Source organism: Cebidichthys violaceus, unplaced genomic scaffold, assembly GCF_023349555.1.
Source record: "Cebidichthys violaceus isolate CVI_PGR_0920_01 unplaced genomic scaffold, fCebVio1.0.p SCAF_13, whole genome shotgun sequence".
Taxonomy (NCBI): Eukaryota; Metazoa; Chordata; class Actinopteri; order Perciformes; family Stichaeidae; genus Cebidichthys; species Cebidichthys violaceus.
In genome coordinates this window covers 8,135,741-8,162,519 of record NW_027176296.1, presented here as the reverse complement: position 1 = coordinate 8,162,519, position 26,779 = coordinate 8,135,741, and the positions used below count along the sequence as shown (strand labels likewise).

At 38.6% G+C, this 26,779-nt stretch overlaps 1 protein-coding gene across 2 annotated transcripts in view; it reads left to right on the top strand.

Moving 5' to 3' along the window:
* The window catches only part of raver2 (ribonucleoprotein, PTB-binding 2), a 72,934-nt gene that overhangs the window by 32,834 nt on the left and 13,321 nt on the right, over positions 1–26,779 (top strand). Inside the window, exons 3-9 of one of the 2 annotated variants that reach the window (XM_068707626.1) lie at positions 6,925–7,232; positions 8,188–8,352; positions 17,217–17,408; positions 18,978–18,992; positions 21,958–22,078; positions 25,773–25,855; positions 26,034–26,132. In XM_068707626.1, coding sequence (XP_068563727.1) covers positions 6,925–7,232; positions 8,188–8,352; positions 17,217–17,408; positions 18,978–18,992; positions 21,958–22,078; positions 25,773–25,855; positions 26,034–26,132 — 983 coding nt within the window. The remainder of the gene's footprint in view (positions 1–6,924; positions 7,233–8,187; positions 8,353–17,216; positions 17,409–18,977; positions 18,993–21,957; positions 22,079–25,772; positions 25,856–26,033; positions 26,133–26,779) is intronic. The other variant, XM_068707627.1, reaches the window with a different exon arrangement.

Genomic DNA, 26,779 nt, shown 5'->3' with positions numbered 1-26,779 from the left:
TGAAATGTATCCTGTAAATTGATTTTTTAATATTGCCCTTCATTTAGAATTGCACTGATAAGATAGACCATTTATTGTCAAGGGGAAAGCTCTTGAAGATATGTTTACCATGTTTATGTTGCTCATGTCATATGGGATGGATAATGAAAGAGTTACAGGCAGGTTGATAAATAAAGAATCAGAGAGGAGAGGAAAGATTCCTTTGTTAACAGACAGAAGGGTTTAAAATACTGAGCATTGACACACTAACATTATATCCATTATATTTGGGTTTAATTGAAAGTTGAAATTTGGCTGATGTCCATGTTCACTTGGTTTTCAGGCACTTGCGTATAATGTCAAGTCACATATATCTGAGTTTTCAGAAAATATTTAATTAACAGTCATCATTACGACTTGAATGTCAACATTTACAAGTTGGAAACTAATAACTTTGATATGACATGAGTGCGACATGAGCCTGTTAAGATGTTAACATCTGCTAATTAGCATTAAGTACAGTATAGCTGAAATGTATGCACGCGGTAACTTAATTTTGGTGCTAGAGGAAAAGTCAGGGTATCACCCAAGTCAGTAGTATTCACCGTCTGGAAATCACACATGTCTGTACAAAATTTCAGTGTAGTGGTCTTTTGTTGAATGAATCAAACAGAGACTAGAGTGGGGGACAAAAATAGGATTTTGAAAAGTGAGGGGGGCATGTCCAACCCATACCCAGTGAAAATGGCTTTGAATCCATCTTGTTGAGATATTTCAGTCTGGATCAATGTGGTGGAGGTGTAGGAGTCACACCGCTAACATGTCTAAAAATGGGTCCATCTTTACATGACAAAATAACATTGTGAGTATCTAAACGTAGGTGGGGAATAATGCTATTCAAATGTATTATACTTATCAATTAAATTTGGACGTATTGTTCTAGTTATAAACCATGAAATACAAGGAGTTACCAAGCATTTTTAAGGTCATCAAAAAAGCAATCCCTTATGGATTGAACCAATATTCTTGAGCTTTTCCTCTTAGTCCACTGAGTTGTTTATTTCTGTGAGACTTCTTTCTTCATCTGAGACTTACATCCAGGCCTTGGGGCCAAGATGAAGCAGCGGGACAACCTTCCACACAGCACGAGGACCAGCCCCTCGAGTTTCAGGTGTCCGCCTTGACATTTGCAACTCCCCTGTTTTTAATTAGCTCCTTCAACAGGGAACGTGACAGTAGAATTGCAGCCTTCGAGGTGATTTCAACAGAAGATTTTCTCTTCTTTTCCTGTGCCCCTACCCACTCCTCATAGGAACACACAAAGTAATCGACATGTTCAGAAGCGGAGACCCATAATTAAGACGTATGCGCTTTTGTGAATATTTTTTTCCTGTATTTTCTTTCTCTTTTTTTGACAAAGTTCACATGAAAACCCACTCAATAATGGTCAGGCTGTGAATTATTTGATTATTTTGTAAGATATTTAATCGTAGAGTTCTCCCTTTCACTGTTGGAGAAAGTATTAAGCAGGATTTAACGTCAGCCCCCGCTTGCAGGCAGCACTGTGTCATTAGAGGCAATAGAAAGAGAGAGAGAGAGAGCTTTAGCATAATGCCCAAACCATATTCTCTCCATCTCATCGTAATGCCTAATGTTAGGTAGCGTACTTAGTGGGTTAAAACCAGATTAGGCTCTCAGCTTAGTGTAAGGGATCCATAACCGAGTGTGTGTGTCAGAGTATTAGATGGGGTTTGAGGTAATTGATTTGGGTGGAGGCGGTATCTGAAGACGGACAGAGGCACATGGAAATGGAGATAGAGAAACTGTGAGCGCAGTAGTGAGAGAGACCAAAGGACGGACAGACATAAAGCCGATGGATATGAAGAAATACGGTCGTCAGATAGCAGTAAGGTGAGAAGAGTAGGCACAAAAAGACAAAAATTAAGAGATCGATACAGATGCAGAAGAGGGAGAAAGACAAGTACAGGCCGGCTGATAGATACAAATACAGGGAGGTGGGGATAGACTTTGTATAGATGTGTTAGACCGATCCTGACCTTGCATTTGATCTGCATACGTTGATGTTGCTGTGAAAACTGGGAGGCCTGTGCAGCAGATGTCCCAATTGTTGCTCATTTCAACATATTTTTCATTTCATTTCTAATATTTTCCATCCAAAACTCCAGCACCTATCTGATGTGCACATGCACTGAGTCATAGATGCCCACGTATATTGTATAATGTATAACTACTTTGTATTCTTTTTAACCAAATAATGTGAACATCAATTTTGAGGGATTGGTTTGCGGACACCGACTGTAGCTTTGATGTAAGATAAAAGAGGCGATGTTCGTGTGCAGGTTATTGGGGTTGTCCCGTGATACAGATGTTTTTAAGCCACCTCCAGATCTCCTGTCTGCTCCGCATATGTTTTACCGTTAATGTTACTGTTTGATTTGAAGCAGAGTTGAGAGGGAACGTAGGTATTCTGCCAACATTGAGACTAGGTCTAGATTGTTTCCATAACTGCTTCCTGCATTTAAGTCTTTTGATTAGTTGAAATTTAAGTCTGTTTTCAAGGGAAAATGCCAAAAATTCTCTGTTTTCAGCCCCACAAATGTGAGAATTTCCTGCTTTCTGTGTTTTATTTCCATTATGAACTGAATGTCTTTGCAATGGAAAGACGTGATCTGGGGGAATTGTGATGAAGATTTCCCCTTTTTGCTCACATTTTATAGACATTACAATGAATTGATTAACATTATCAAATAAATTAAGTGATAATATACATTTTTAGTTGCAGCCCTAAATGCATTTTTATAGATCTTTAAATCTATCAAAATAGTTTTTTTCAGTATGCTTTTTGTGCTTGTGTGGGTTGATGTTAAACTTGCTTGTTTGACAGCTCCTAGGACAATCTTGAATAGGAAAAAAAAGTATCGTCAAATACCTAGTTGCCGTGGATTCCCAACTGTTAAAATGGATTTCAGTGCCAAATAGTTATACAATACTTAGTTGTTGTGCTATTGCCTCCTCATAGCTCTGAAGCTCTGTTTGAAATGCCAAATGTATGTATTTTAAAAGGTAGGGTTTTTTGGAATATATACAATAATGATGGAGAAGTGGATTCTGACTCAGGAGTGGTTTGAGATGTTTCTTTTGGGGTTTTGATACATTTTCAAACTTGCCATTCCTTAAGATTATGAAAGAGATGAACATGATATCTTGAAATAGAAGCCACATAGATGTAACCAGCTTTGAGTGAGTAACCATTGTTTGTGATTGAAGCGATTAAGCTGCCAGTGTTTTCATTTAAATAAGTTAACAAACAAACACTTGAGCGATTTTTTTTTTTTTTTTAGTCTTGAACCAAAACTCCAGCATTCGACTTTCCGTTTCCTGTGGAGACTATTTATTTACTCAGGATATGACATGGAACTTGGCATTATGTGATGTTGCTTTTGTTGCGGAATTGTTCTGAAGGTGTCAGTGTGTGTGGTGGAACAGTAGCCAAAGAGTATAAATCAGCACCTCATACCTCAATTATTATTTTCGGTCTTGCCATTTCTCGGGTCTTCTCCATTTTTGACCACAGAACATGTACACTTTAACACAGCAGGCACGAATACGAACGCCTACACACACATTAATGCAGATTGAAGTGTGTAGGCTGTTAATGACTTGTTGTTTGGAGCTAAGTCTGGAATAGCATACCTTGATTTTATTTTTTTTACACTGTTAAAATGGTGCCAGAGACTTGATTGGGCTATAGTGTCCTTTAGAAGTCAATCCTAAGACAAAACATTCCAGTTACATGTTCAGTCACTGTTTATATTTTAAGATATCCATTCAATCAAAGTTTGAATTTCCACCTCATTACAGAAAATGATCAAAAAGAATTATTGTTTTGCAATATTTGTTCACATTTGCGAGTGAAATGCACAATAGAGTAACTGTTATGTCCCTGTATATTAATATTATCACGTTATTCAGGTTTATGCTAAAAGGTTTTGTCTCTTGGATATTTGCTTCAGTCTCTATCATTTGAATACAGACTCAGCATGAAGCCTGTTTGGGTCACCTAAAAAATGTAATAACATTTTAACTATGTCTGCTGGCTTCTCTATCTCTCATCACCAGTAATGGAAGACAATAGCTACAAGTGGTTCTCAACTAATCACACGACAAGTTGTCAGGCTTTCACTTTCACTTGCAACATGTAGCACCATTAACACACAGAAAGGGGATGCATCAAAAACCATGAACATTTCAGTTTTCTTTTTAAACAGCACTTTTTAAATGAAAAGAGACAACTGCAAAATGTTGCAAACATGGTATCTATAGTGATGTATCAATCACATCACAGGTCAATGTGTTCAATATAAGAAAACTGGAAAAAGCCTCAGACTCCCCCCAGATGAAGGTAAGATAGTCGAAAATGTTTGCTGAATGGTGTACTGGAGAAGCGTTGTGCAACATGTTTCATTTTCATGGACATGCACTGAAGCTCACATTGGTCTGCATTTGACTTTGTGTGCAATGAAATGAAAGGAAAATAAAACATCACAAATAAGTAATAATCAATGTCGTAGTGTCTAATGTATGTAAAAGTGCTCAAAAATGCCTCTGCCTTTCACATTACTGATTTTGGTGAATATGTTTTGAGACGCAGATCACTTTATATCACTATGCTGTATAATAATGTCGGTGTAATTGGACACAGACATAAGTTATCTTGGCCAGTCTTCCTGTAAACAGAGCAGGCAGTGGATGCAGGGAGGAAGTAATGACAGCAGTTCCAAACTGACCAATAAAACACATCTCAAACAACATGAATAATCTCTGTATAACACACTTTCACAACAGTAGTCAATTTATGCATGTTGGGAGCCGTTATGAACAGTGATGAAACCCTAATTTAAGATGTGCAGGACTTCAGCATCAGAATAACAGCATGTGAATTTGGAGCTTTGATAAAAGACATTTGGTTGGGGACATTAGACTGCAGGTCAAAAACCTTGTGCTGTTCTAATGTACTATGAATATTTATTTTGCCTCCTATTTGTACTGAGATGTGATGCAATTCAGTTAAGGTCTGAACATTGGTTTTGAGAGAAGTTGCTCATCACAAAGCATTTTAACTTCATCTCTATGGTTACACTGGACCCCAGAAGTGGTTTCTCAGGATCAAAAAGCATTTTTATTTATATGCATGTTTTGGCCGTGCTCATACCCTCAGTGTTGTTACTGGAGTTGGCGTGGTCAGACGTTTACAATTCAAATGAATTCTGTTAAATAGTCCAATCTGAGAGCTGCATAATGCAATTTCACTTTTACACTGCCGGCCTCTTGAGCAGGTCCAGTGGGGCCGCAGAAACATTGAGCTTTGCTGAGTGATGGAAAGTCTCATTCACCTTTTTTATTTGTGTTTTCCTCGGTGTGATGCAAATTGATGATTCTTTGGTCAGAAGTTACAGCTGTTTTCACAGGGCAAAGTGGTTACTGCTGAGAAGTTATTTGACTTAATTGATAGTTGGATCCAGTCTCAGCATTGTGCACATTTTGTATCTGGTCATTGATGAATTGCTTCATCTGGGCAGAGATCCCAGTTTCTCCTCTATTTGAGGTTGGCTATCCAGTTGAGTTTTCATCTTTTTTGAGTGTGTATATATTTTTTACGTCCTCTGAGCCTGTTGTTTTTATATGTATTATTTACACGTTTAGTGTTTTTCTTATTTTCAATATGCAAGATGTGCAACACAAAACTCTCTTAACAGACCTTTTGTCTTTGCCAGTCACACTCACACACACATGAAGTTTCTAGCTACACACTGCACATCAATTTATCACCACCTCAATCGTCTGTGGCTGTTTTTCATGCAAGGCTGTTTAAGGCTTTATAGGTTCTTTACATTCACTTTGCTCCTCCGTTTCAGCCTAATTACACAGTTGTTTATGTGTGTATGGTTTTATTAATGGGCCTTTATACTTTTATTTTTTTATTCATTGAGCTGGGTGTTGTTGTTAAAAGGAAAGGAAGCCTATTGGGAATTCTAACCAAGGCTTCACTGACTGGATAGTAACTTATGAATACATATCAAAGCCTTCTCAATACTCTTACAGGACATATTGTAGACTTTTCTCATTTTGTAGGCAAAAACTGAAACTCTAAAGAGTTGATAACCTTTTTTGGATTTACGGGACTAAAATGAATATTCTTTTAAACGCTGCCGACATTTTCAGTTTCAGGAAAGGAAGAGAGATAACATTCTGCAAAGAGAAAACAAACATGAGACTCGGTGATTGGAAGAGAGTATACTATAGTATAGTTACTATACTATAGTATATAGAGACCATACTATGCCAGTGATATTAAGAAATATTATCACTGGCATAAAAAAGAGGCTAACATTTGTCTTTAGGTATTGCAGTTTATTTTCCTGTAGTGTTTAAACGTAGTATTCATCAGTATTATAGTTTCTCTGACACATATATCAGTTTTCAAATTAGATATGGTGTTTATGTGTGTGTGTGTGTCACAGTGGATTCCCCCTACATAGTGGCTCCCTATTGGCTTTCTAGCTAATGTGTTGTCTTTCTCTCTGTGTATCTGTCTGTCTGTCTTTATTACTGTCTGTCTGTGAATTTGGTTGTTTGTGCCCAAACTTGTATTCCCTATTTTTTTGTCACACACATTCGGCCTGTCAATTATTTTCTTTGCTTTTCATGTGAGTTGTTTTTTGCATGTGTGTCTCCATCCTGCATCTCCACAAACTGCCTTCTGCCTGTTTTTCAATGTCTGCTTTGAATGTATGTTTGTGTTTGTCTCTGTCCGCTCGCCTCTCACACGTCCATTTACGTCTGTGCGTCTCTTTCTTTGTGTCTGTTCTCGTCTTCGTCTGTCTTTTCCTCTCGTCGCTGTCTCCATAATGTCCCCTCCTCCAGCTTTTGTGACTTTGCTGAACGGGGACCAGGCTCAGGATGCCATCCGCTCCCTCCATCACAGCACTGTCCGGGGACGCTTGATCAACGTCACACTGCAGCCCACCGACTCCCTGCTCTGCCTCACCAACCTGCCTCACACCTTCACTGCCCAGCAGCTTGAGGAGCTGGTACGCGCCTACGGGAATATTGAGCGCTCTTTCCTGGTGTACAGCGAGCTGACGGGCCACTCCAAAGGATATGGGTTTGTTGAATACATGAAGAAGGATTCTGCTTCACGGGCCCGTTCTGAGCTACTGGGCCGGCCCCTGGTATGTTGGAGCAGTTGTTTAAATGATCCTGTCATGTTTGATTATTTCTGATTATTATTATCTGTAAGACTGAAAGATGTTTGGAGGAAAGGATCTGTCAAAGGGCTCCTGTGTCCTGAGTACAAAAGATGCATTTTAGTTTGCCGGGCCAAACCAGGACTAAACTTTAATTAAATGTACTTTACTTGAATTGGCTCGATTTGATTACAGTATAATTAGTGTGATTTCACTTGATTTGATAAAATTATCACCCCACATTTTTTTCAGGTAACTTATTGAAACAATGGATTTGATTATACTTAATTAGATTACTGGCCAACACAAAGTAGGTTACACATTTATATAGGTTTAAGTTAGCCCCCAACAAAACCAGCTGGCTTTATTTGATTTAAACAAAGTGAGTGAAAGAGGAGTGATACATTTTAGTCATTGGTCACATCCTCACATTGAGTTGTTTACTTCAAAAAACTTGGCTGAAACTTGTAAACATCATTTGTGTTTTTTGTAGAAACGGTCCACACTGAAAACAGATAATCAGTACAAATATGGGTTCTGCCAGTTGAGTTGATTTCAATTGATCTCCTGAGTACAAAATATGAAACTGCAGTTTGAACACAACAATGATCCGAAGGAGGAAATGCTGAAAAAATCCCATCTCCTCATCGAATTGTAGTGCAGTTTACTTTAAATTATACAAGAGATCGTCTGACCTTGCATCTCTGATTGGCTCAATCAGAGAAACAAAACTGTAGATGGAAGTTTGCAGCTCAAGGGCTGATGAGCTTTCAAAATCAACACTTTTGAGCCAAGAGGGTGAATATATAATAACAAGTAAAGTCATATTTACTAACATTTTTTAACAATAAATGCAGAATGTAATGGGTGATTATGCAGTGTAGGAGTGGAAAGCGAGTTCAGGGTCTTAAAAATCTGATCCTGTGTTCTGATTGTGCAGGACGATCGCTCATTGATGGTGCAGTGGATGGACGTCAACCAGCTGAGCCAAGAGGAGAACCTGCACTCCAAGTGTCTGTGTATTAACCGGCTGCCGCTGGACCTCTGTGACTCTGAAGAACTTACCCAGCTCTTCTCGGAAACCTACAAACCTGTCTTCTGCCAGGTATGTGTGTGAGATAGGGTGTGATAGACAATTGTTCTTTCTTACCATAAAATCATCCCAACAAAAATGTGACAGGGACTTTAGTTTTCACTCCTCATACGATCAGATCTGCAAAATTGTGTATCAAAGAGGTTACGGCTCATCGAACCAAAATTTAAGATAAATGTTCTGTTTTCCATTTTTTTAGTGTCTTATAGTGTAGCAGAAGCTCTAAAAGAAAGTGATATTCATTGATAATGTCTCACAAACTCCACCAAAGTCTTCATAATAGTTACATCACTTTGAAATGCTTCCCTTCTTCCACACACGTTAATCAGTCGAACACCACCAGGTGAGATGTGCTGTTATCAAATTCAGGGTTCAGGGTCCCTATTGGCCAATCTCGCAGTATCACCAAGCAACTATTTCCATGGTGAGTTGTGACACCAGCCCCACCCTTCAACTCCCTCCCTTCCTCCCACTCTGCTGTGTTTCAGTTCAGCTGAGTTATATACCACCCTGCCCCATTACATCCACAGCACCCCCACGTTCCTATTTAGACATCACTCAATAGGTATGTCATCTGCTGCATTACCAATTTTAGCTCCACCCCTTTGCCCCACTCCCACATAGAAATCAATACACCCACATCATCCCGGTCCCATGATGCTTTGTGGGTGTTTAGCTCATGTTGCTTCACTGTTGCAGAGCCAGCAGGCTTTGACCTATAGTTCAGCGTTTTATTTATGTACAGTACAGTATGTGCTTGCAAATGTGTGTGTGTGTGTGTGTGTGTGTGTGTGTGTTACTACACTTCAGCATGTATGCACTAGAAATACTTAAAGCACAAAGCTTCTGAAAACCTGTACTCCAATGAACAGGATGCTAAAACAACATATACAGGGATATGAAAACATACAATGTAGCATTGAAACAAGTAGCCACCGTATTATTTTACTAACACGCTTGTGTGGGAGAGGACTGCAAAGCCGTTTTAATCATAATTGCTGTTTTGTATTCATTTGACGCTCTCTATGTCCACGTTTGTCAGCTGGTCTGGATTGATGCTACTGAGCATACTCTTGATTTCAATGCAGGAAAACACAAATATTGTCAAAAAAAGCATCACTTCTATTGCATCAGCTCTGTTTTAAGGGGCATACCCAGCTATTGTTGGTTCAATCTGTCTGCGTTCCCATTTTCCACCATAAAGATTGTTTTATTGATATATTTGTGCATTCCAGAGAGCTAGGTGTTTAAGGTACTGACAGTATAATCGCAACACCCCCGGTTTAATGACATGTAAACCTTTGAATGATATGACATTTGCTACTTTGTTTGCTGCATATACATTTTTCTTCTATTATTACCTTATATCTTACTGGCGTCAGCTGCAGTTTGTCTTACAGAAAACCTCTTCCTCCTCTGTGCACATAGACCTCAGCCGTCTTGTTACTTTTGCTCTGTGCAGAGTGCATTTAACCTGTGGCCTTGGCCCTGAGCGCTATAATTCTGCTACCCACGTAAGGACCCTCCAAGCAGCACTTTAGTTTATGTCATCCAGGAGAGATGGAGGGAAGAAAGGGGAAAGAATGTCAACCATATTAGAGGGACAACAGGATGGAGACAGTAAGGAGGGATGGGAAGGAGAGTGGACAGTGCTGAGAATGTCAGACCTATTAGAGAGAAGATGGAGCGAGGGAGGAGAGGGCAGACGGTGTCAGGACTGATAAGGTGACGGAGGGAGACGGAGAGATGTGGAGAGCTGAAGTGAAATGGTGAGGAGAGGTAGACTGTCAGTCACGGTGAAAAGATTGTTTGCATATTTTTACATGTAATAATGATGGCTGACTAGGAGATAACAAATTTGGTCAGTAATATACTAATATCTGTAAAAGGATGCAGATGGCTTGACAGAGTTTGATGGATGTTAAAGGTATAGAGTATGGATGGAGGCAGGTTCATGGAAACAATACCATCCACTCTTTACAGACTGAATGGAGACAATTACTCTTGTCCAGCTATATAAGGTTGTCCATGTCATGTGTTAGCACAATGACACTCACACAGTAGACGACACCCCTCGTGTATTGGTTTTCTTGTTTTCCTATATGTTCTTTAGCAACAACTGGAACCGTTTGCCACAGTTAGTGCAGCAGATTACATATTGCACATACAGTAATGCACAAAACATGAATAATTATTAGATTTTATATAGCGATGCAGCCATTACAAAAAAAATAAACAGATAGCAAAACAGCCAGCATGGCAGTAATGTCCAGTTACTGGCAACAGGTTTTAATTGACAAGCACAGTCAAAAAGCATCACAGCAGCTGAGCTACATGGATGTCAAGTAAATAAAAAATAAAAAAACACAATGTTTTTCTCAGAACCTAGTGAAACAAAATGAGGTGTATAAGAATGTGGGAGGAATCAAAGATGATTCTGAATACTATTAAATAATACAGCAGGATTATGAACAAATAATAGGGAATAAAAAGGATGGATTTATATAAAGATCGATTTAACAATGCAGTTGCATTGTTTTATTCAGAAGCAACAGAAAATGCTAGTTTTGAATACAAAAATAAATATGTTCCTCACAATCATTGGCACTCATTGTCGCACAGATAATTAAAGTCTTTCCAAGTACAATCTTAAGCTGCCTGACACAATTATGGCCCCCCTTTGGGGGAACCTGCAGTGTTTTCTTCCAAGTTTTCTTCAAAGAAAGAATAACTCAAAGATAGGTGTCATGTTTAATTACATATTTTGCTGCACACAAAGATAATGAAAACCCTCCACGAACATTTGTTTGTTGGTGAATTTCAACTTTGATTTAGTGGAATTGTTTAATGTGACATCACCCAATCTCAAGAGTAATGGTTTCAAAGATGAGAGCGAGAGAAAATATTAAACACTACACTGTATATTTACTACCACTTGACAACTTCATTACTAATCTCTTTTCCGGTCTGATCGCCCAAAGAGTTTACGATAACATCTCATCTTCATCACAACCTCTTTGGATCGCCAACAGCTGTTTGCTCTGAGCACATTTACCATCTCTCTCTCTCAACCACATATACTACGAACTGAGCTATTCCTGAAAGCAGAACAACTACGCTACTCTCATAACACTGTCCTCCTACCGAAAGACAACATTTTGTTTCTTTGTTGCTCCAGAAGTGAGACGCTTTCGCTCCTGACATTTTTTGTATTTCTGTTACGTCACTTGGCTGAAGCTCTAAGAGGATGGTGTGTACATGTAACAGTATCCCGGGTTTCTATCGGAGTACTCCAACATATCCGGGTTTCTCATAAACGGAATAAGGGCTTATACCACTTTCTGAATACAGGAGATGGTGTTTACATGTGCAAACACATAAACGGGATACTCTAAAAACCAGATCATAAACAGTTTATTTGTGTCTATGTAAACACACTCACTGTGATGGGTCACGTATCTTGCTTCACAGAAGGCTGTGACAGGGCTGTCGTGACCTCATCACTCAGTTCAGACAGCTGATGTGGCTGTTTAAAACACAGAGACACACACAAACCCTGCCGGTGCCTCAGTCAGCATCTCTTAGCTGGGGACCACGACTTGAGGTCAAGAGCTGTCACACACATTGATAACTAGCTTAGCATCTTTGGTTTCTTTTCTGCATTCTTATACACGCACACACACACACACACACACACACACACACACACACACACACACACACACACACACACACACACACACACACACACACACACTACTGTACAAAATGCTTTGGGGGGGAAATTTTTGTTATTTATATTTATTCTATATTTCTGCTATTAAATCAAATATACTTGCTGATGTTAGACAAAGGGAATTCTTAAAGTCAGATACAATACATTTATTAATATGGTGTCTTCCGATGCAAAATACATAAAGTTGACCGAGACAAATGACGTTACTGACATAGGTAAGATGCACTCTGGGCTACATCTAAATGTAAGACCTGCCAACATAACATCTGTGTCCATTTGAATACAGTTCATGATTTTAGAGGTTTGGTCATATTTTAGTTTATTATGATCAAGAATATTGGACCTTAGTCCTCCCATCTGCATGAACTCCCAACAACACAAAACAAGAGTTGGGAAAAACATTCAGCATGTCTTGTGATTTGATCCCCAGGTTGTTGTTTTCTATGGCAGGCTGAATAAATATGAACAAGCAGAACATGTGGTTGTCAACTGCTGTTAATTATGCAATAATTCAAGTTACATCAACTTGACTCATTTAGCAGAAGTGTTTGATACATTGTCAAAATCAGGGATGGCAAGTAATGTTTCAGTACAAGTCAAAAGAGTTATACAAACTAAATACCTTAGCATCATTCTTTGGTGTGCTGGAAATTAAACAACGCTACATGAACATTATGCAACAAGCTATATTTGTCAGTTTGCTTTTACAATACATATACCAACATTCAGCACTGCGAAGAGTGAATGCCTAGTTACAACTCTTTAGAAAATATTAAAATCATGATGACATACTTAGTGGACATGTTTATACACAGAGATGAGCACTGTTCATTTAGCTGTTAGCTACATACATCATGACAGACGGGTTTGTTTAATTAGTTATTCCAACTCTGCTGCCTGTTTGCCAAAACATGAAAAATTGCATTCTGTTAATTGGACTGATGTAGGGTCAATACAAATTGGAATTTCCTCTGGGCCAGTCTGTTTTAGATTTACGTCAAGGATAATTTACAGGATGAAGCACCAAATTAATGCAGTTAATTACACTTTCATTTTTCTAAATCATACCTTGAGGACAAGGCAGAGCATCTGTCAGACATTATAATGAGATGTCCACGATATAAAAGAGCTTCCGATTGAAAGAAATGTCATTCTAACGACATGTGATCAAGATTTTTATGCAACCTAAAATTCCAGACAGTGCTGGGTGAAAATGAAGAAAAAAATCTCTCAGCTCTTCAGTACCACAGACATTTTTTTTTTGTCATGACTGAGAATGGGCACACCACTGCTCTTTGCAGCTGCCTTATGTGTCAAACTATGATAATGTCAAAGCTACTTTATGGTTACAATACATTTAACATGTTCCCTTTGTGCAGCAACTACTGTTTTCTGTCTGAATAAGTGAAACAGCAAACTAAGACATACATGAACAAAAATAACCAAATGACAGCTGGCATATACAAGACTCACATACAGTCCTCACACGCCTACTTTAAATTTACATAATTGTTTGTGCGGATCTAAATAATGATTGAATATTTTATATAGAGTGAGTGCAATCTGCGAATTTCAGTAGAGAGAGACTCTTCACATTATTACTCACGCATGCACACAACACACATAGTTGATGGTATGCTGAATGCCATTCGCACACAATCCAATTAGAATCCAATTTGATATATAATGTATGTTTTGCAGTTTACTCACTCCCACTTCGGTCTTATTTGTTGTGTGTGCACACAAAAATAATGATTAGCATGTTTTTCTTTGTTTTCCCTCCTGTCTTTTCTGGCTCATATCCTCTCACTCTCTTCACTCGTCAGTCCCTTCATCAATCACTGATGTTTTTCTCCTACACTCCTCTTCCCTTCTCTCTTTTTCTCACCATTTTCTCCAAACTCCCACTCTCTCTCCTTCTTCCATTCATCCATCCATCCATCTCTCGAGTGTTAGAGTGGTTCAGGTAATTTCCATACAGTTTGCTTAATGTATGCTGATGATAATAGCCTATCGACCAACTCCTCTACGCATACATCCATTTTCATCCCTCGTTCCCTCCATCCATCCATCCTCTGTTCAGACCGGAGGGAACAGCAGACGAATGAGAGGAGGGATGGAGGGAGGGAGGGAGGGAGTGGAGGGCCACTTGATTGAGCGCTGATGGTAGCAGGCATCCGCACTCAGGCTGAGAAAGTACAAATACATTTGTCTCCCACTGATTCGTAATCTGTCCATTTTTTACAATGAAAATGTCTGATGACTTGACCGCATAGAAGTGTGATATGTTTAATTGCAATCACAAATCCTCTGAAACTTAGTAGTTGAGTGTGCTGTCTTGTAAATGCTATAAATATAACTGATTAATTGTTATCGCGAAATATAAAAAAAAAATCCAGTGGTACATGGTCCTCTATGATAATAAGCAGAATATATTTGGATTTTAGGCTGTTGATTGAACAAAACATGCAATTTGCAGATTATCTTGTCCCTTTGGGAAGTTGTTTTCTGATATACAGTATATCAACAATATAATCAGTAGATTAATCTATAATGAAAATAGTAGTTAGTTGTATTCCTGGTATACTTGTGAAGCATCCTCTGTAAATACAGTGGGAAAAAGGGCTTCCAAATGGTAACATAATATAAAGACAATAAGATGGTCCTTGATTCCAAAAAAATTTAATATTAGTCATTATACTTGTGATCATACTAAGCTGGGCATTTTGCAGTTGGAAAATAAACTTGTCAGTGCTTCTTGGGGGACAAACAAAGAGTCACTTTCTAAATTACATCAAACAAATCTTGTTTTCACCACCGTGATCACAAATGCTGATGTATCTGCAATAATCTATCTTCAGCTGAGATATGAACCTGGCAAAATTACCCATCTAGCTCTACTCTGAATGCTCAGTATCTCTTATGGAATATACAATTATTTCTTTCAATTGTAATTTACATAACCACGACATTTCAATAAATACATTTTAATAGCTCAGGTACCCTTGAGCTGAGCACCAGATTCTTAAACAGTCCCAAAAATTGCACATATCCTGTGAAAAGTAAGCTAAATCAAGCACTCCTTGTGTATTTTTGCAGTATTATTGTCAGCCACTACCAACAGTCGGTCAAGTGGTGCATTTTTTTTTTTAACCATAAGCCATTAGCTTTTAGCCATTGCCATTATCCAATATCATCCATTAGCTTTAAGCTTTTCGCCTGCCTGCATTATTTAGCTGCTCCTCACACACTGGAAATGACTGAACCTCCTTGACAGAAAAGTCTATCATCTTCGGAATTGTTACTGGTCAGCATTACTGTCTGGCCAAGGAGAGATTTGTTTTATTGACCAGTTACCTTGAATAAAATGTGATGACATTGTTCCATTAGCTTTCCATGATGTTCACTATATATGGCCATCAAATTGTGAGCAGAATTTTTGTATTTGGATTAGACCAGTCCACATTTTGGTTGCTTTTACACACAATATGAAACTGTTGGTGTGTGTGAACAGTTGGACACCCTGGAGCACTGCAGAAAGAGCAGAAGAGGATATATCTCTTACATCATGTCCTTTTTTTAATCTATCCTTTTTGACAAAAGGAGCTGAGATTAGCTCTTTTACCTCCACCATCCATGACACACAGTTATCTGGCAGATACTCTCAGACACACCTCACACTCACTCTATCACTCTATCTCACTCTCACACTCATTCTCGCACACACAATTAAAAGTGGAAGTTTGTACATTTGTAGTCCTATTTGTTAGCTCTTGTTGTGTTTTGCATGCATTTGACATTTGTTAGTCCAACGATACTGAATTAGCAGCAGTGAGCTAGCAACTTTGGACCTGTAGCTGGTTTGGCAGTCTCACATTACATCACCATGGTAACTTTGGTAAATTAATAGTCTGCCCTGGCGTAGAGTGTGTTTTTGCCATTGAATCCAAAAATAAAATACCCGAGTACCGGTTAACTTTCCAGATAAATGGTATGGAATAGTATTATTCCGAGAACTCAATGCAGAAATGGAAAAAAAGGCTGTTTGCAGGGACCTCATTTGCTTCCTCCGATGATTTTTATAAGATAGAATGAATTAAAGTAATGTTTCCAGGCATTTCACTCTCTTAAAAATATTAAGCCGCATGCAGCTTATATTAAATGATAAGAATTATAAGTGTCTTCTTGCATATTGAGGAGAAAAACCTGTCTTATACAAAGTCACTCCATTCAAACAGATCTTGGCTCTGTTTTTTATTCCTGCAGATAACAGGTGAGGTCTGAAAAAAGAAATGGGCAGTATATTAGGTTTCCTTGTCAGAAGTAAGGTCTTTTGTCAAGATTCAACAATCATACGTGAAAAAAAAAATCAATCTTAGATGAACTAGAGACATTCATTTCCCTCAGAACAGTGGCTTCAGTGGTCCATGTAGTGTTTTGTGTGTGGCACAGTTCTTGTTTTTGCACTGCTGGCAGCAACAGATTCATCGTCTTTGCTGTATCTATCCGCAGCGATTGCGGGTTTTAATTTGGCCTACTTGCTCCTAAATATGAACATCTCAAGTGAGGCAGTTTACAGTATATTTTCCATCTATCTGTAACTACTTATGCTGTTGTGGGTTGCAGGGGGCAGTTTATCACTTGACTGACACACAAACACATTCACAATGACTTTTCTTCAGATCACTCTGCTCCCTGGATTATGCGAGGTAATCCAAAAGCCAAGGTTCAGGAAAACATGAATACTCCATACAGAGCTGGTTGGCAGATTCAAACCCACAACTTTTTTGCTGTGAGGAGATTTTGATAGTAACAGTAGTGGCTGTTTTACAAAATGATGAAGAGGGGAAACATCTTAGTACAACTAACAAAACACAGTTCCCGCAGCGGTAAAGAAAAATAAATTGGAGGTTAAATTAAAGTTTTCAGGGAACAAAGCTGCTGCAGAAGTATTAATAATCTCATTGGTTACATAAAATGGTCAAGTTTTTCTTGCCCCGAAGCACAAAATGACCACAATACATTGTGTATATATGTGAGGGTCAATACCAATTACTTTACTATGTGCTGAGATTTCTGACTTTGAAAACTTACTTCCCAGCCCTAATTTCATTTAATGCTATTGTTTTTTTTGTTCCAGCTTGCTCAGGATGAAGGCAGCCCCGTCCGAGGTTTCGGTGTGGTGGAGTATGAGAGCGCGGAACAGGCAGAGGCTGTGCTGATAGAGATGGATCGAACACTGGTGGGAGGACAGGAGGTCCGTCTGTCACTCTGTACCCCCGGCACCTCAGGGAGAAGCACCCTGGCTGCACTCATCGCCGCCCAGGGTATGGTGAGTATGAAGCATGCAGCATATATTCAAGAAAACATTGATTTTCTTTGTAGAAACATGTCCTCAATTCTTGAAGTCCATAAACTGTCTCACCAAAACATCAGACTACCCAGGGTTATATGTAAACAAACAGACATGCTATTTGTGAAGCCAGTGCCACCTGGTTATTGCACATCCTGCGTTCAAATATCCATATCCATATACCCTCTGGCTGAAATAGTCCTTGTAGCTGTGGTATCCCGCCCACACTGTGCTGTGGTGGCAGACAGACACTGACATGATAATTATAATTCTATAGACTGATTGGGCTCCTCCACTGTCTCCTGCTGCCTAAAATAAACCAAATTCACAGCACTGTATGACACTATGCAAACTCACACAGACATTCAAATAGATGCAGTGGCCTCACATACACAATATGTAAATATTAAAATAAAGTAATAAGTGGTAGAAAACAAACAGTACAGTACAGTCAATCTGTTTATATGCAATGATGAACTCACAGGTGGAGAAAGTGGGCAAGTAACATTCCGGGCTGAATTTCAATGCTTTTGCAATCAAAATCAATCGCATGAGTATTAACACATTTGTGTGTTTGTGTTTAAGTAAAGGACTGAGACTGACAGAGAGTGCTGGCCCAAAATATAAGATACATGGTTGTTTTTGTCGAAATTAAATTGAAGATGTGTGGTTGTCTGATGTTCAAGGACCAAACCTAAATGTCTTGATTCATTCACACACCTCTCTCTTTCTGCCTCTGCCTCTCTGTGACTCATAGTCTCTGTAGAGGAGAGAGAGAAAATGGTAGTTGACGAAATGTACAGTATTTTCACCAGCTGATCAGACTGCTGATAATGGTTGTTAGTACACCAATCGACTGGTAAATGCTAGCTAGTTCTCTTGGTAAATGTTTTTTTTAAACAGTCAACTAGTTTTTTATGCTGTTTACATAATCTCAATTAAAAATGTGTATTCATTGTTTTAATATATTGTGATTATTTCATGATGTGTATCTAATATTTTACAGATGTATTTCTTGTTTATTGATTTATTGTATTTTATTGAAAAGATTCTAAAAACGTGGTCTTCTTTTGAAAGTCCAAAAACAGGGTCTTGTAATCAATGTGTTAACTGTGAGCCATTACAGTAAATACAGTACATTATAAGGTAGATTTAGTAGGTTTTCTTATTTGCTTTAATATGACTTTACATGGAGTCCAGTAAAGTTTAATAACCCAAAGTTAATAATGACATTCATTCACAATGTCCGTGGTAATTTGGTTTTGTTTTGCACATTTAACAGCCTATAGGCACAAATTAAAACAATATTGCTCCTGTCACATGGAAAGCTTCAATTATATTTTCACCTGAACTGCAGGTTTATGGTTCATTTTGAGTTTCTTTCAAACACCCAAACTGAAACACTGTTAAGCCCATTTTGACACACGTGCTTTAGCCCAGTAAGGGTGCTATAATTTAATCATTCATGAATTTCAAACTGCTATACTACCACTTTTGAGTTGATTCTGACTGCTGAATTCTCTGTGATTTTATTCCCGGCTGTTGCAGAACAAGAATTATCAGGTGCAGTAAAAGAGGTCGTGGCCTTGAGACGAATGGGTTGAAAATTACAGGTTGAAAAGCAGAGCAGTAAATCGACGCGGAGTCTGAATTGCAACGAAGAGGATGAAAAGACATTGAAAGAAAATGTGTCTCTGAATAAATTGGCTGAGGAAGATGAGGCAGACGTGAGGAGGAAGGAGTACATGAACTCAGTGAAAGAAAAGGGGGGGGTGGGGATTGGTTGAGCAAGGGACAAAAATGTGATGGAGGAGGAAAGAGGAGACCAAAAACATTTACATTACTACCCCAAGGCTCTGTTTGAGATTATTGCAGTGAATGTGAGCAGCTGGTAAAAGAAACATCAGACCTTCAGAAAGAGATCAAGACCTACTACTCCTGGCTACTGTTGTCCTCTGAGGCGATCCTCTCATTTCTCCTGTCAGTTAATATGAATGTGAACGCTGAGGACCAGATGGCCTGCTCCTCCCTCCTCCTTTCTTCTTCCTCCATCCCTCTCCTTACACGACATTTCTCGCCTTCCCTACTTCGCGACTCCCTTACTTCCCTGGCGTGTGTTAGTGTGTGGGTGTGTGGCTGGATTTTGTGCCAGTAGCCAAACAGACTGATGCATGCTGACATTTTTTCCAGCAGAAAGAAAAGAAATGACATTGCTCTCCTCCTCCTCCTCCTCCTCCTCCTCCTCCTCCCCTCTCTTTCCTTGAAAGACACTGTCAGCTACGACTGGCCTTGCTTAATGGCAGCACACACACACACACACACACACACACACACACACGCACGCATACACACACACACACACACACACACACACACACACACACACACACACACACACACACACACACACACACACACCAATTTTCCCTGCTATAACACACAAATACACATACTGTATTTGTGCAACAGACTCTCCTCTTCCTTACTTGCTGACAGGCTAGAGTCAAACCCTCTCCATCCTTGTCAGTGATACTCTCTCTTCAGGATGTGACAGGGAGGAAACAAGGTTGAGTTGAGCTGAAGTCATGCTGTAGCTCAGGGGCAGACGAGGAGGAAATATCACCATCCTGCTAATGTTGTTTTAAATAGCCGTGTTTTTGGGCCAGACAGCGAGTACTGCCGCCACACTGTCAGTGCTGAGGAGGATCTACAAGAGCTGCTCCATTCGATTTGACGCAGTCTAATTCAATAGGATTTCATTTGAGTCTGTTGAATTAAATTTCGCAGCGTAATAAGTGATTCAATTATTTGGGGATGTGCCCTACAGTATGTCTTTCTATTAAATGCAAGTCAGCAGAGATTTGTTAAGTTCCAGAAAATTCAGCTCATGTCAAATAAATGTAAGCTTTGCTATTAACAAAGGAGATGTATGTGTGTGGTAAGAACATAATTTAATACCACATGCAGCTACAACACCTTTTTCCTCCTTAGGATGTAGCTAGATTATTTCAACATCCATGAACGGAAAACCCGCAAACTGTCCACCAGCTCCGATTCCATCAGAGGACTGTTGTAGGCCATCATACCCCTCTCTCCACCCATTTTCCTCATTGTTGATCTCTATGCTATCACCTGTCTAATGAAGGTGAAATGCCAAAATAATAATGCAAGACTACACCATTCTTGCACATGACACATTTGTACATTGTAAGTCAGTCACAAGATTAACATGCTGCACCTTGAACACAGAGATCAATTTCAAATTACATATTTGGCTTATATATGCATTCCAATCTATATGAGCTACATTATTTTTGTAGGTGTGGAAACTGGTCCAATGCTGAATTGGAGAGCTGCTCTTCCCCCCGTAGAGTCTGTCGTCTGTAAAATGTCTGTGTTCATCTCATATTATTTGGTTTTCACACATAGATCCTTGTTCTGTAGCTTTTTAAATATATCTGCCACATGATCAAGGCAAAGTATTTTAAGGTCCTTAAACTCAATTTTTTACATGATCTTCTTATCGTGAAAATGGCATCCTTCATTACTACAATTTTATTCCAAAGTTCAAACTGTTTTGATATTTCAGTATTTTTCCATTTGTACTGAGGTTGTGTCACTTGTTTGAAGTGTGTGATGGTGCATAATTTCTCTGCACCAATCAGGATTCAGCACTATTTGAATCAAAATCTGAAGACGGTTTTTGGGGTGTTTGCTCAACTTTCCTCGCCAATCAAACCTGATCAAACAGCACCCACCCAGTCCTTATGAAGAAGATTAGTAGAGTTTTTAAGTGCTACTCGACTCAAAATAATAATAATAATAATGATAAATAAATAAAAAAATACTTAACAATGTCTTTTTTCTAATCTTAATGATGCTCTGATTATTGAGAATTTGGTAACAATCATTTTATTAGAAATACAATTTGAAGTTTAAACAATTTTTTTAGGGGCTTTTAAATCTTTGTCTTGTAATTGGTTTGCGCAATGTCAACTAAAATGTCATATATACTGTAAGATTATCTTGCTTGTGACTTTCCTCAGTGTGTTTTGTTTTATTCACACCTCAGCCAGATTGCAGTAGACTTTTACAGCAACTTTTTTTTCTAAACATGATATTGACACATATGATTATCACTTATGAATTGGTGTCTTTCAGTTTGTATTTAAGGTTTTTCATCCCAATTCTTTTCCTGCCTTGTTTTTCACAACTCTTTGCCCCATCGCTTTCCCCCCCGCTGCTTTTGTGTTTCTCAAACAGCTTTTTAGTTTTTTCTTTTGTCTCACAGATTTGTCTCCCACATTCCCCTCTGTTGACATAGCAGACATATTCCGCTGATGTAAACTAGTGTAAGGATTAGTACAGCCATCTGGGACTCCTAATGACAAGATCAAAACACAAACTCTACACCACTCACACACACACACTCACACACACACACACACACAGACACACACAGACACACACACAGTCTTATTTTTCCTTCTCTAACTTTTGTATGTGTTTACATTTTTTCATTCTCCAGATTCTGAGTAATAGGAAAGGTCTGCTACCAGAACCCAACTTAGCCCAGCTGTTGACCAGTATGACCAACCCTGCTGCCCTGCAGATCCTTATGAGGCCGTACCACACTGGGAAAAGAGGAGGTATGACTGTGGATTACAGTGGCGAGAGCTTCTGCATGGAGCATGGATCATCATGGATTTTAACTCGGTTTCAAGTCTTACAACTAATACCCCAGAAGTTATGATATACAGTCATTATTTAAAGCTACAATGTGTAATACCTGGGCACATGCTCTGTACAAATAGGGGGCAGCAGATCACCTCTACTACTGGGTAAATCTAAGAACAAAGCACGGCTGTCTATCTGTCCTTCGCATGTCTCAAGAGCCGTTTATCCGATCTACTTCACACTTGGTGGGTGTATTACTGGGGACCCAAGGGAGTGTTTGAACTTTGAATAAACAAGCACACAGAGCTCTGTTCAACAGCAGTACCAGGGCCTTTAGGGCTCTGCAGACCAAGTCCAGCATGTCGTACGCAGTGGGCAGACCGCGGCTCATTGACTGCAGTTCTTTTTTACAACAAATTTCACTTCTCTGGAGTCAACACGAGCAGATTAGAAGCAGAATCGAACCAGAGCGTATTTCACCGGTGTGAAGTTTGTATGAGCGGTTCTTGAGAAAGCTGTAAGCAGCTATGTGACAGGCCAAAGATTTTCTGCCAGAAAACTCTGTTTTGCAAGTCTGTGCATTCAGACACAGGCTTGCAAACTAACTTTCACAATCTGTGCGGCAAAAATACTTTGGCGTGTGTGCGTGTGCAAGTATTTTGTAGCGCTGGGGTTTACACATGCTGAATTCAAGTTGAAACGCAGCCGCTAACTGCTACCAGGGAAGTAGTACCCTTCTCATTTCTAATACTTTAGATTTAAACCAATACACAAACAATCAAAACGTATATGGACCATGGATGAATTGTTGATAAGCCTCGGGGCAGCTCTTCTACTTATTCGTTCTCTCATGTTCTACTGAGGGCAGACTAGACACTACAGTGACTCAGTATCGCCTCTCGAGGTATAAGTGGTATTACAAGACTCGACGGGCTGTGGTTAGCGTTACATTTATCTGCACTACAATGCATAGACGTCTTTGACATAACGTCAAAACTGTTAATTTATCAGATTCTGTTGATAATCTTAATTTATTGAATTAAAAGAAAATAAAAGCATTGAGCCTTATCTTACACACATTGCACTTTTAACACAGTTTGAATTTGTAATATACCCAATATTTTTTTCAGGATTTATTTTAGCCCGCTGAATTATACATAATGGCAATTCATCAGCATATGTTATGTAGTGTACAACACCTTGGGCTACTAGTGTACAACGACCATGTGCTAGATTGTCCTGACATACTTTATCTAAGGCTGAATGGATGGGAGTGCAGTAGAGGAGAGTTGATAGAGATCGACTGACACAACAGAAGTCAGTGTCACACATACCTTCAAAGATAAAGGTTTGGTCTGAAAAACAAATAAGCACCTGTACAATACAATAACAGCAGTGTGAGAAACCATAAAATGTCTCTGATGTAACATCTTCAGAGGAAGTCTGTGAATTTAGTTTGAAAGCGCTGGGAGAAAGTTAGTAAGTGGATCTTGATTCAAGATTTTTTTTTGTCGAACACAAAATATGATTCACTTTTTAGATGTTTAAATTGAAGACCATTGTACTGTACTTTTTAAATGTCTAAGGTCTCTATTGTGTTTTTTATCATAAATTGTGTTTGCAGCTGGTGCAGGTCCCTTAGTAACATGAAACTAAAACGTTCACTTTAAAAATAGTATATTATATCAAAATTACATGTACTGCACATTTTGAGAGATTTTAAAACAAATCAGCATCCTGAACTCAATCCTTTGATTAGTCTTTCGGCTCCAGAGGGGTCATGGATAATAATCAAAGATCCACTGTAAGAGTCTGTCCCTCTGTTAGGCACTCCTATATACTGTAATCACCTCGTCGACAGCTTCATTATTTGATAAATGGCTAATCAGGTATTAAAATGAAATCATGTGACATTAGTGGAACAAATGAGAACAGGAAGGGGAGAAGATGGCGTGTGCTCTCTTAAAAAGAGCACATTTAATTAAAGTCTAAAATTAGGACCTTGATTAAATGTTAAACTTTCTCCACCTAGTCTGGAGGAAGCTACCATTAGCATTGACTTTTACATTCATTACGAGGAGGCCTTAAGAGGAGAAATATACACTCACATAAAAAAACAAAGAAGGATTGTGTGTGTACTCCGTTTGTGCATAGGTGTAGGGTGGCAATCGCCTGAAGGTGAGAGAAACCTTGCTGATATGAATCCCGAACAGAGAAAACGTGTTGGAATGTGGGTGAACCCTCCTAAATTATAGAAATCTATTCACAATTCTTTTTTTCCATTAACTGATTATCTGTTTCAGATAAAAAAAAATTTTTTACACCGTAGCTTAAACCAGCAAGCCAAACTAGTTAAAATAAATGCATGTTAGTCAATGGAAACGTACTTGTTGTTGTTATGGGAATTTGGTAAGCAAGAGGATTGATTTTGCTGTGTCCACTGGAAAATACAGTGCTCATTTTCAACATGTGAAATTCAAACATCTACATTACAAAGAAAAACACCAGGTGTTGAAACAGTTGTAACGACCCAATAGTTAACTGTACATCTTCTTCCTCTAGACTTGATCAGCATTAACAACAGAAGGAAACTTTTGTTTGTTCATTACTTGATTGTTTTTGGAAGGAAAGGCAATTATTGGTGCTCAGACATGCACAGTTTTAACCATTCAATTACATTCCTCAGTAGCCAGGTCGTCTTTATCACAGCTATGCATCGAGCTAAAGACACTTCTAATAAAAGTTTAACACAGCAGTTGGCTTTTGAGGTTTTTACTTGAAGCAGAATTAAAACTGAGAAAGCAAATTCAATGATTGCAAGTCAAGAGTCAAGAGTAGGACCAAAAACTGAATATAAACAGTTGCAAGAAAACTTGATTCAAAATACAGACGTACTATAATATTAGATACGTTGTCTCTCATGCCTGAATAAGCACAGTATCATCGGTTAATGATCAACATTAAATCCCAGTAGGAAGTGCAGCAGAGTAATTATTGTAGTAAACATACACAAAGAGTACACAATAGTAAACACCTAGCAGTCAGCCCAACAGTAAATTACATCCGTAAATAGTCCTCCAACATCAGTCGTTTGGGGAGTAGATAATAGATGTTTTCACAGATTTAACAAAATGGTGAATGTAACAATATCAGTTCAACTGCTAAATGTTGCTATAGCAACAGAACACTCTTAAATTTTAGAATTTTATAGATATAGACAAGTACTTCTTGAATTGTGAAAAACAACCACTGAGATGCTGAAGCTAGAATCTGTTTCTGTTGGTTTTGAGGAAACTGTCAGTACACTTAATAAAGACAGACTGTTTGAAGTTTTATTTTTCTGCTTTTCTTCTCTGTATTAATTATTTTTGTTTGTTTGAGCTTCCTTTCAATTCTGTCTTCAACTTCAAAATGAGGTTTAAACTTGGAAAAAGTTATGAGGGAGGGAGTTAGCTTTGTGCTAACATGATATCCCGATATTGCTTTACTTGTACTTGTTATAAAACAGAAAGTTGTACGATTGTTTGAAATGTGCTATAAATAACTGATGGATTGGTTCTCTGAATAGTAATTCAGCTAGTTTAGAAGATGATTGATTAATACATTAGTGGAAACTAAATCACAAAGACAAGCACTGATGTTTTTATTTGTTGTTTGTGTTTTTAGGGAAGTACGGGCGTCACACCAGCCTGCCGTTCCTCAGACCTCCTCTCACCACAGCTCTGCTCACACTGGGAAAAGCACACCAGGTCACAACAACACTAATGCCTTTTTGGGATTATTTTGTGTGTGTGTGTGTGTGTGTGTGTGTGTGTGTGTGTGTGTGTGTGTGTGTGTGTGTGCGTGCGTGTGTGCGCGTGTGTGTGTGCGTGCGCGTGTGTTTTGATATGTTTGTTACAATAATGTCTATTTATCTTTACCTTGCAGAATGCTATGCTGGGTAATGGACTAGTCCTCCAGAACCTCCTGCATATGCAGCTCGCGCAGCAACAGCTTCTTCACATCAAAGACAAACGCATCAGCAGCGTAAGACACCCGTTTGTGTTTGTGTGTGAGTGTTTGATAATTTGCATAGGTTAGTGGTGAGGGTTAGACATAGTTGTGGGCATATGCATATGTGCTCTTACATCCTCACCTTCAGCACTTGATGCATAATAAAACTTAACATCCTCGAAAGTCCTGCAACCTAATTGCTTCTTTCAGTTTAAAAGGAAGACCTTGCGGTAAAGCAGTTTCCCTCTACGTTTTGATTAGCATATTTTAAAATGTCTCTTTGTTTTCATTAATTGGTGATGTGAATGTTAAAAGTAGCAGTCACTGACGTTTGGTATACTTGATGTTGTTTTAGAAACCATCTGATGATAATTCAGAATCCAGATGATGAGAATCCTGTTTATACTTTATTTTCGTTCTTTTTTGACCTCCTTCATCTCTCACTTTTCATCCCGTATATTTGCTGGCTTTTTCTTTTCCACTGTTTTGCTGATAATTTTACGTTGCTCTCTAAATAATACATGCATTTGTAATAGTGTACAGAAGAACGTTTAAAAGGAGAAAAGATAATGATGATACATACTGTAAAGATTTACCGTACAGTTCTTTTCTTCTGTCATGTAATTTATTCTGTATGCATGATACTTGAACCTTTTCCCTTTTTTTTTCTTGTGATAACC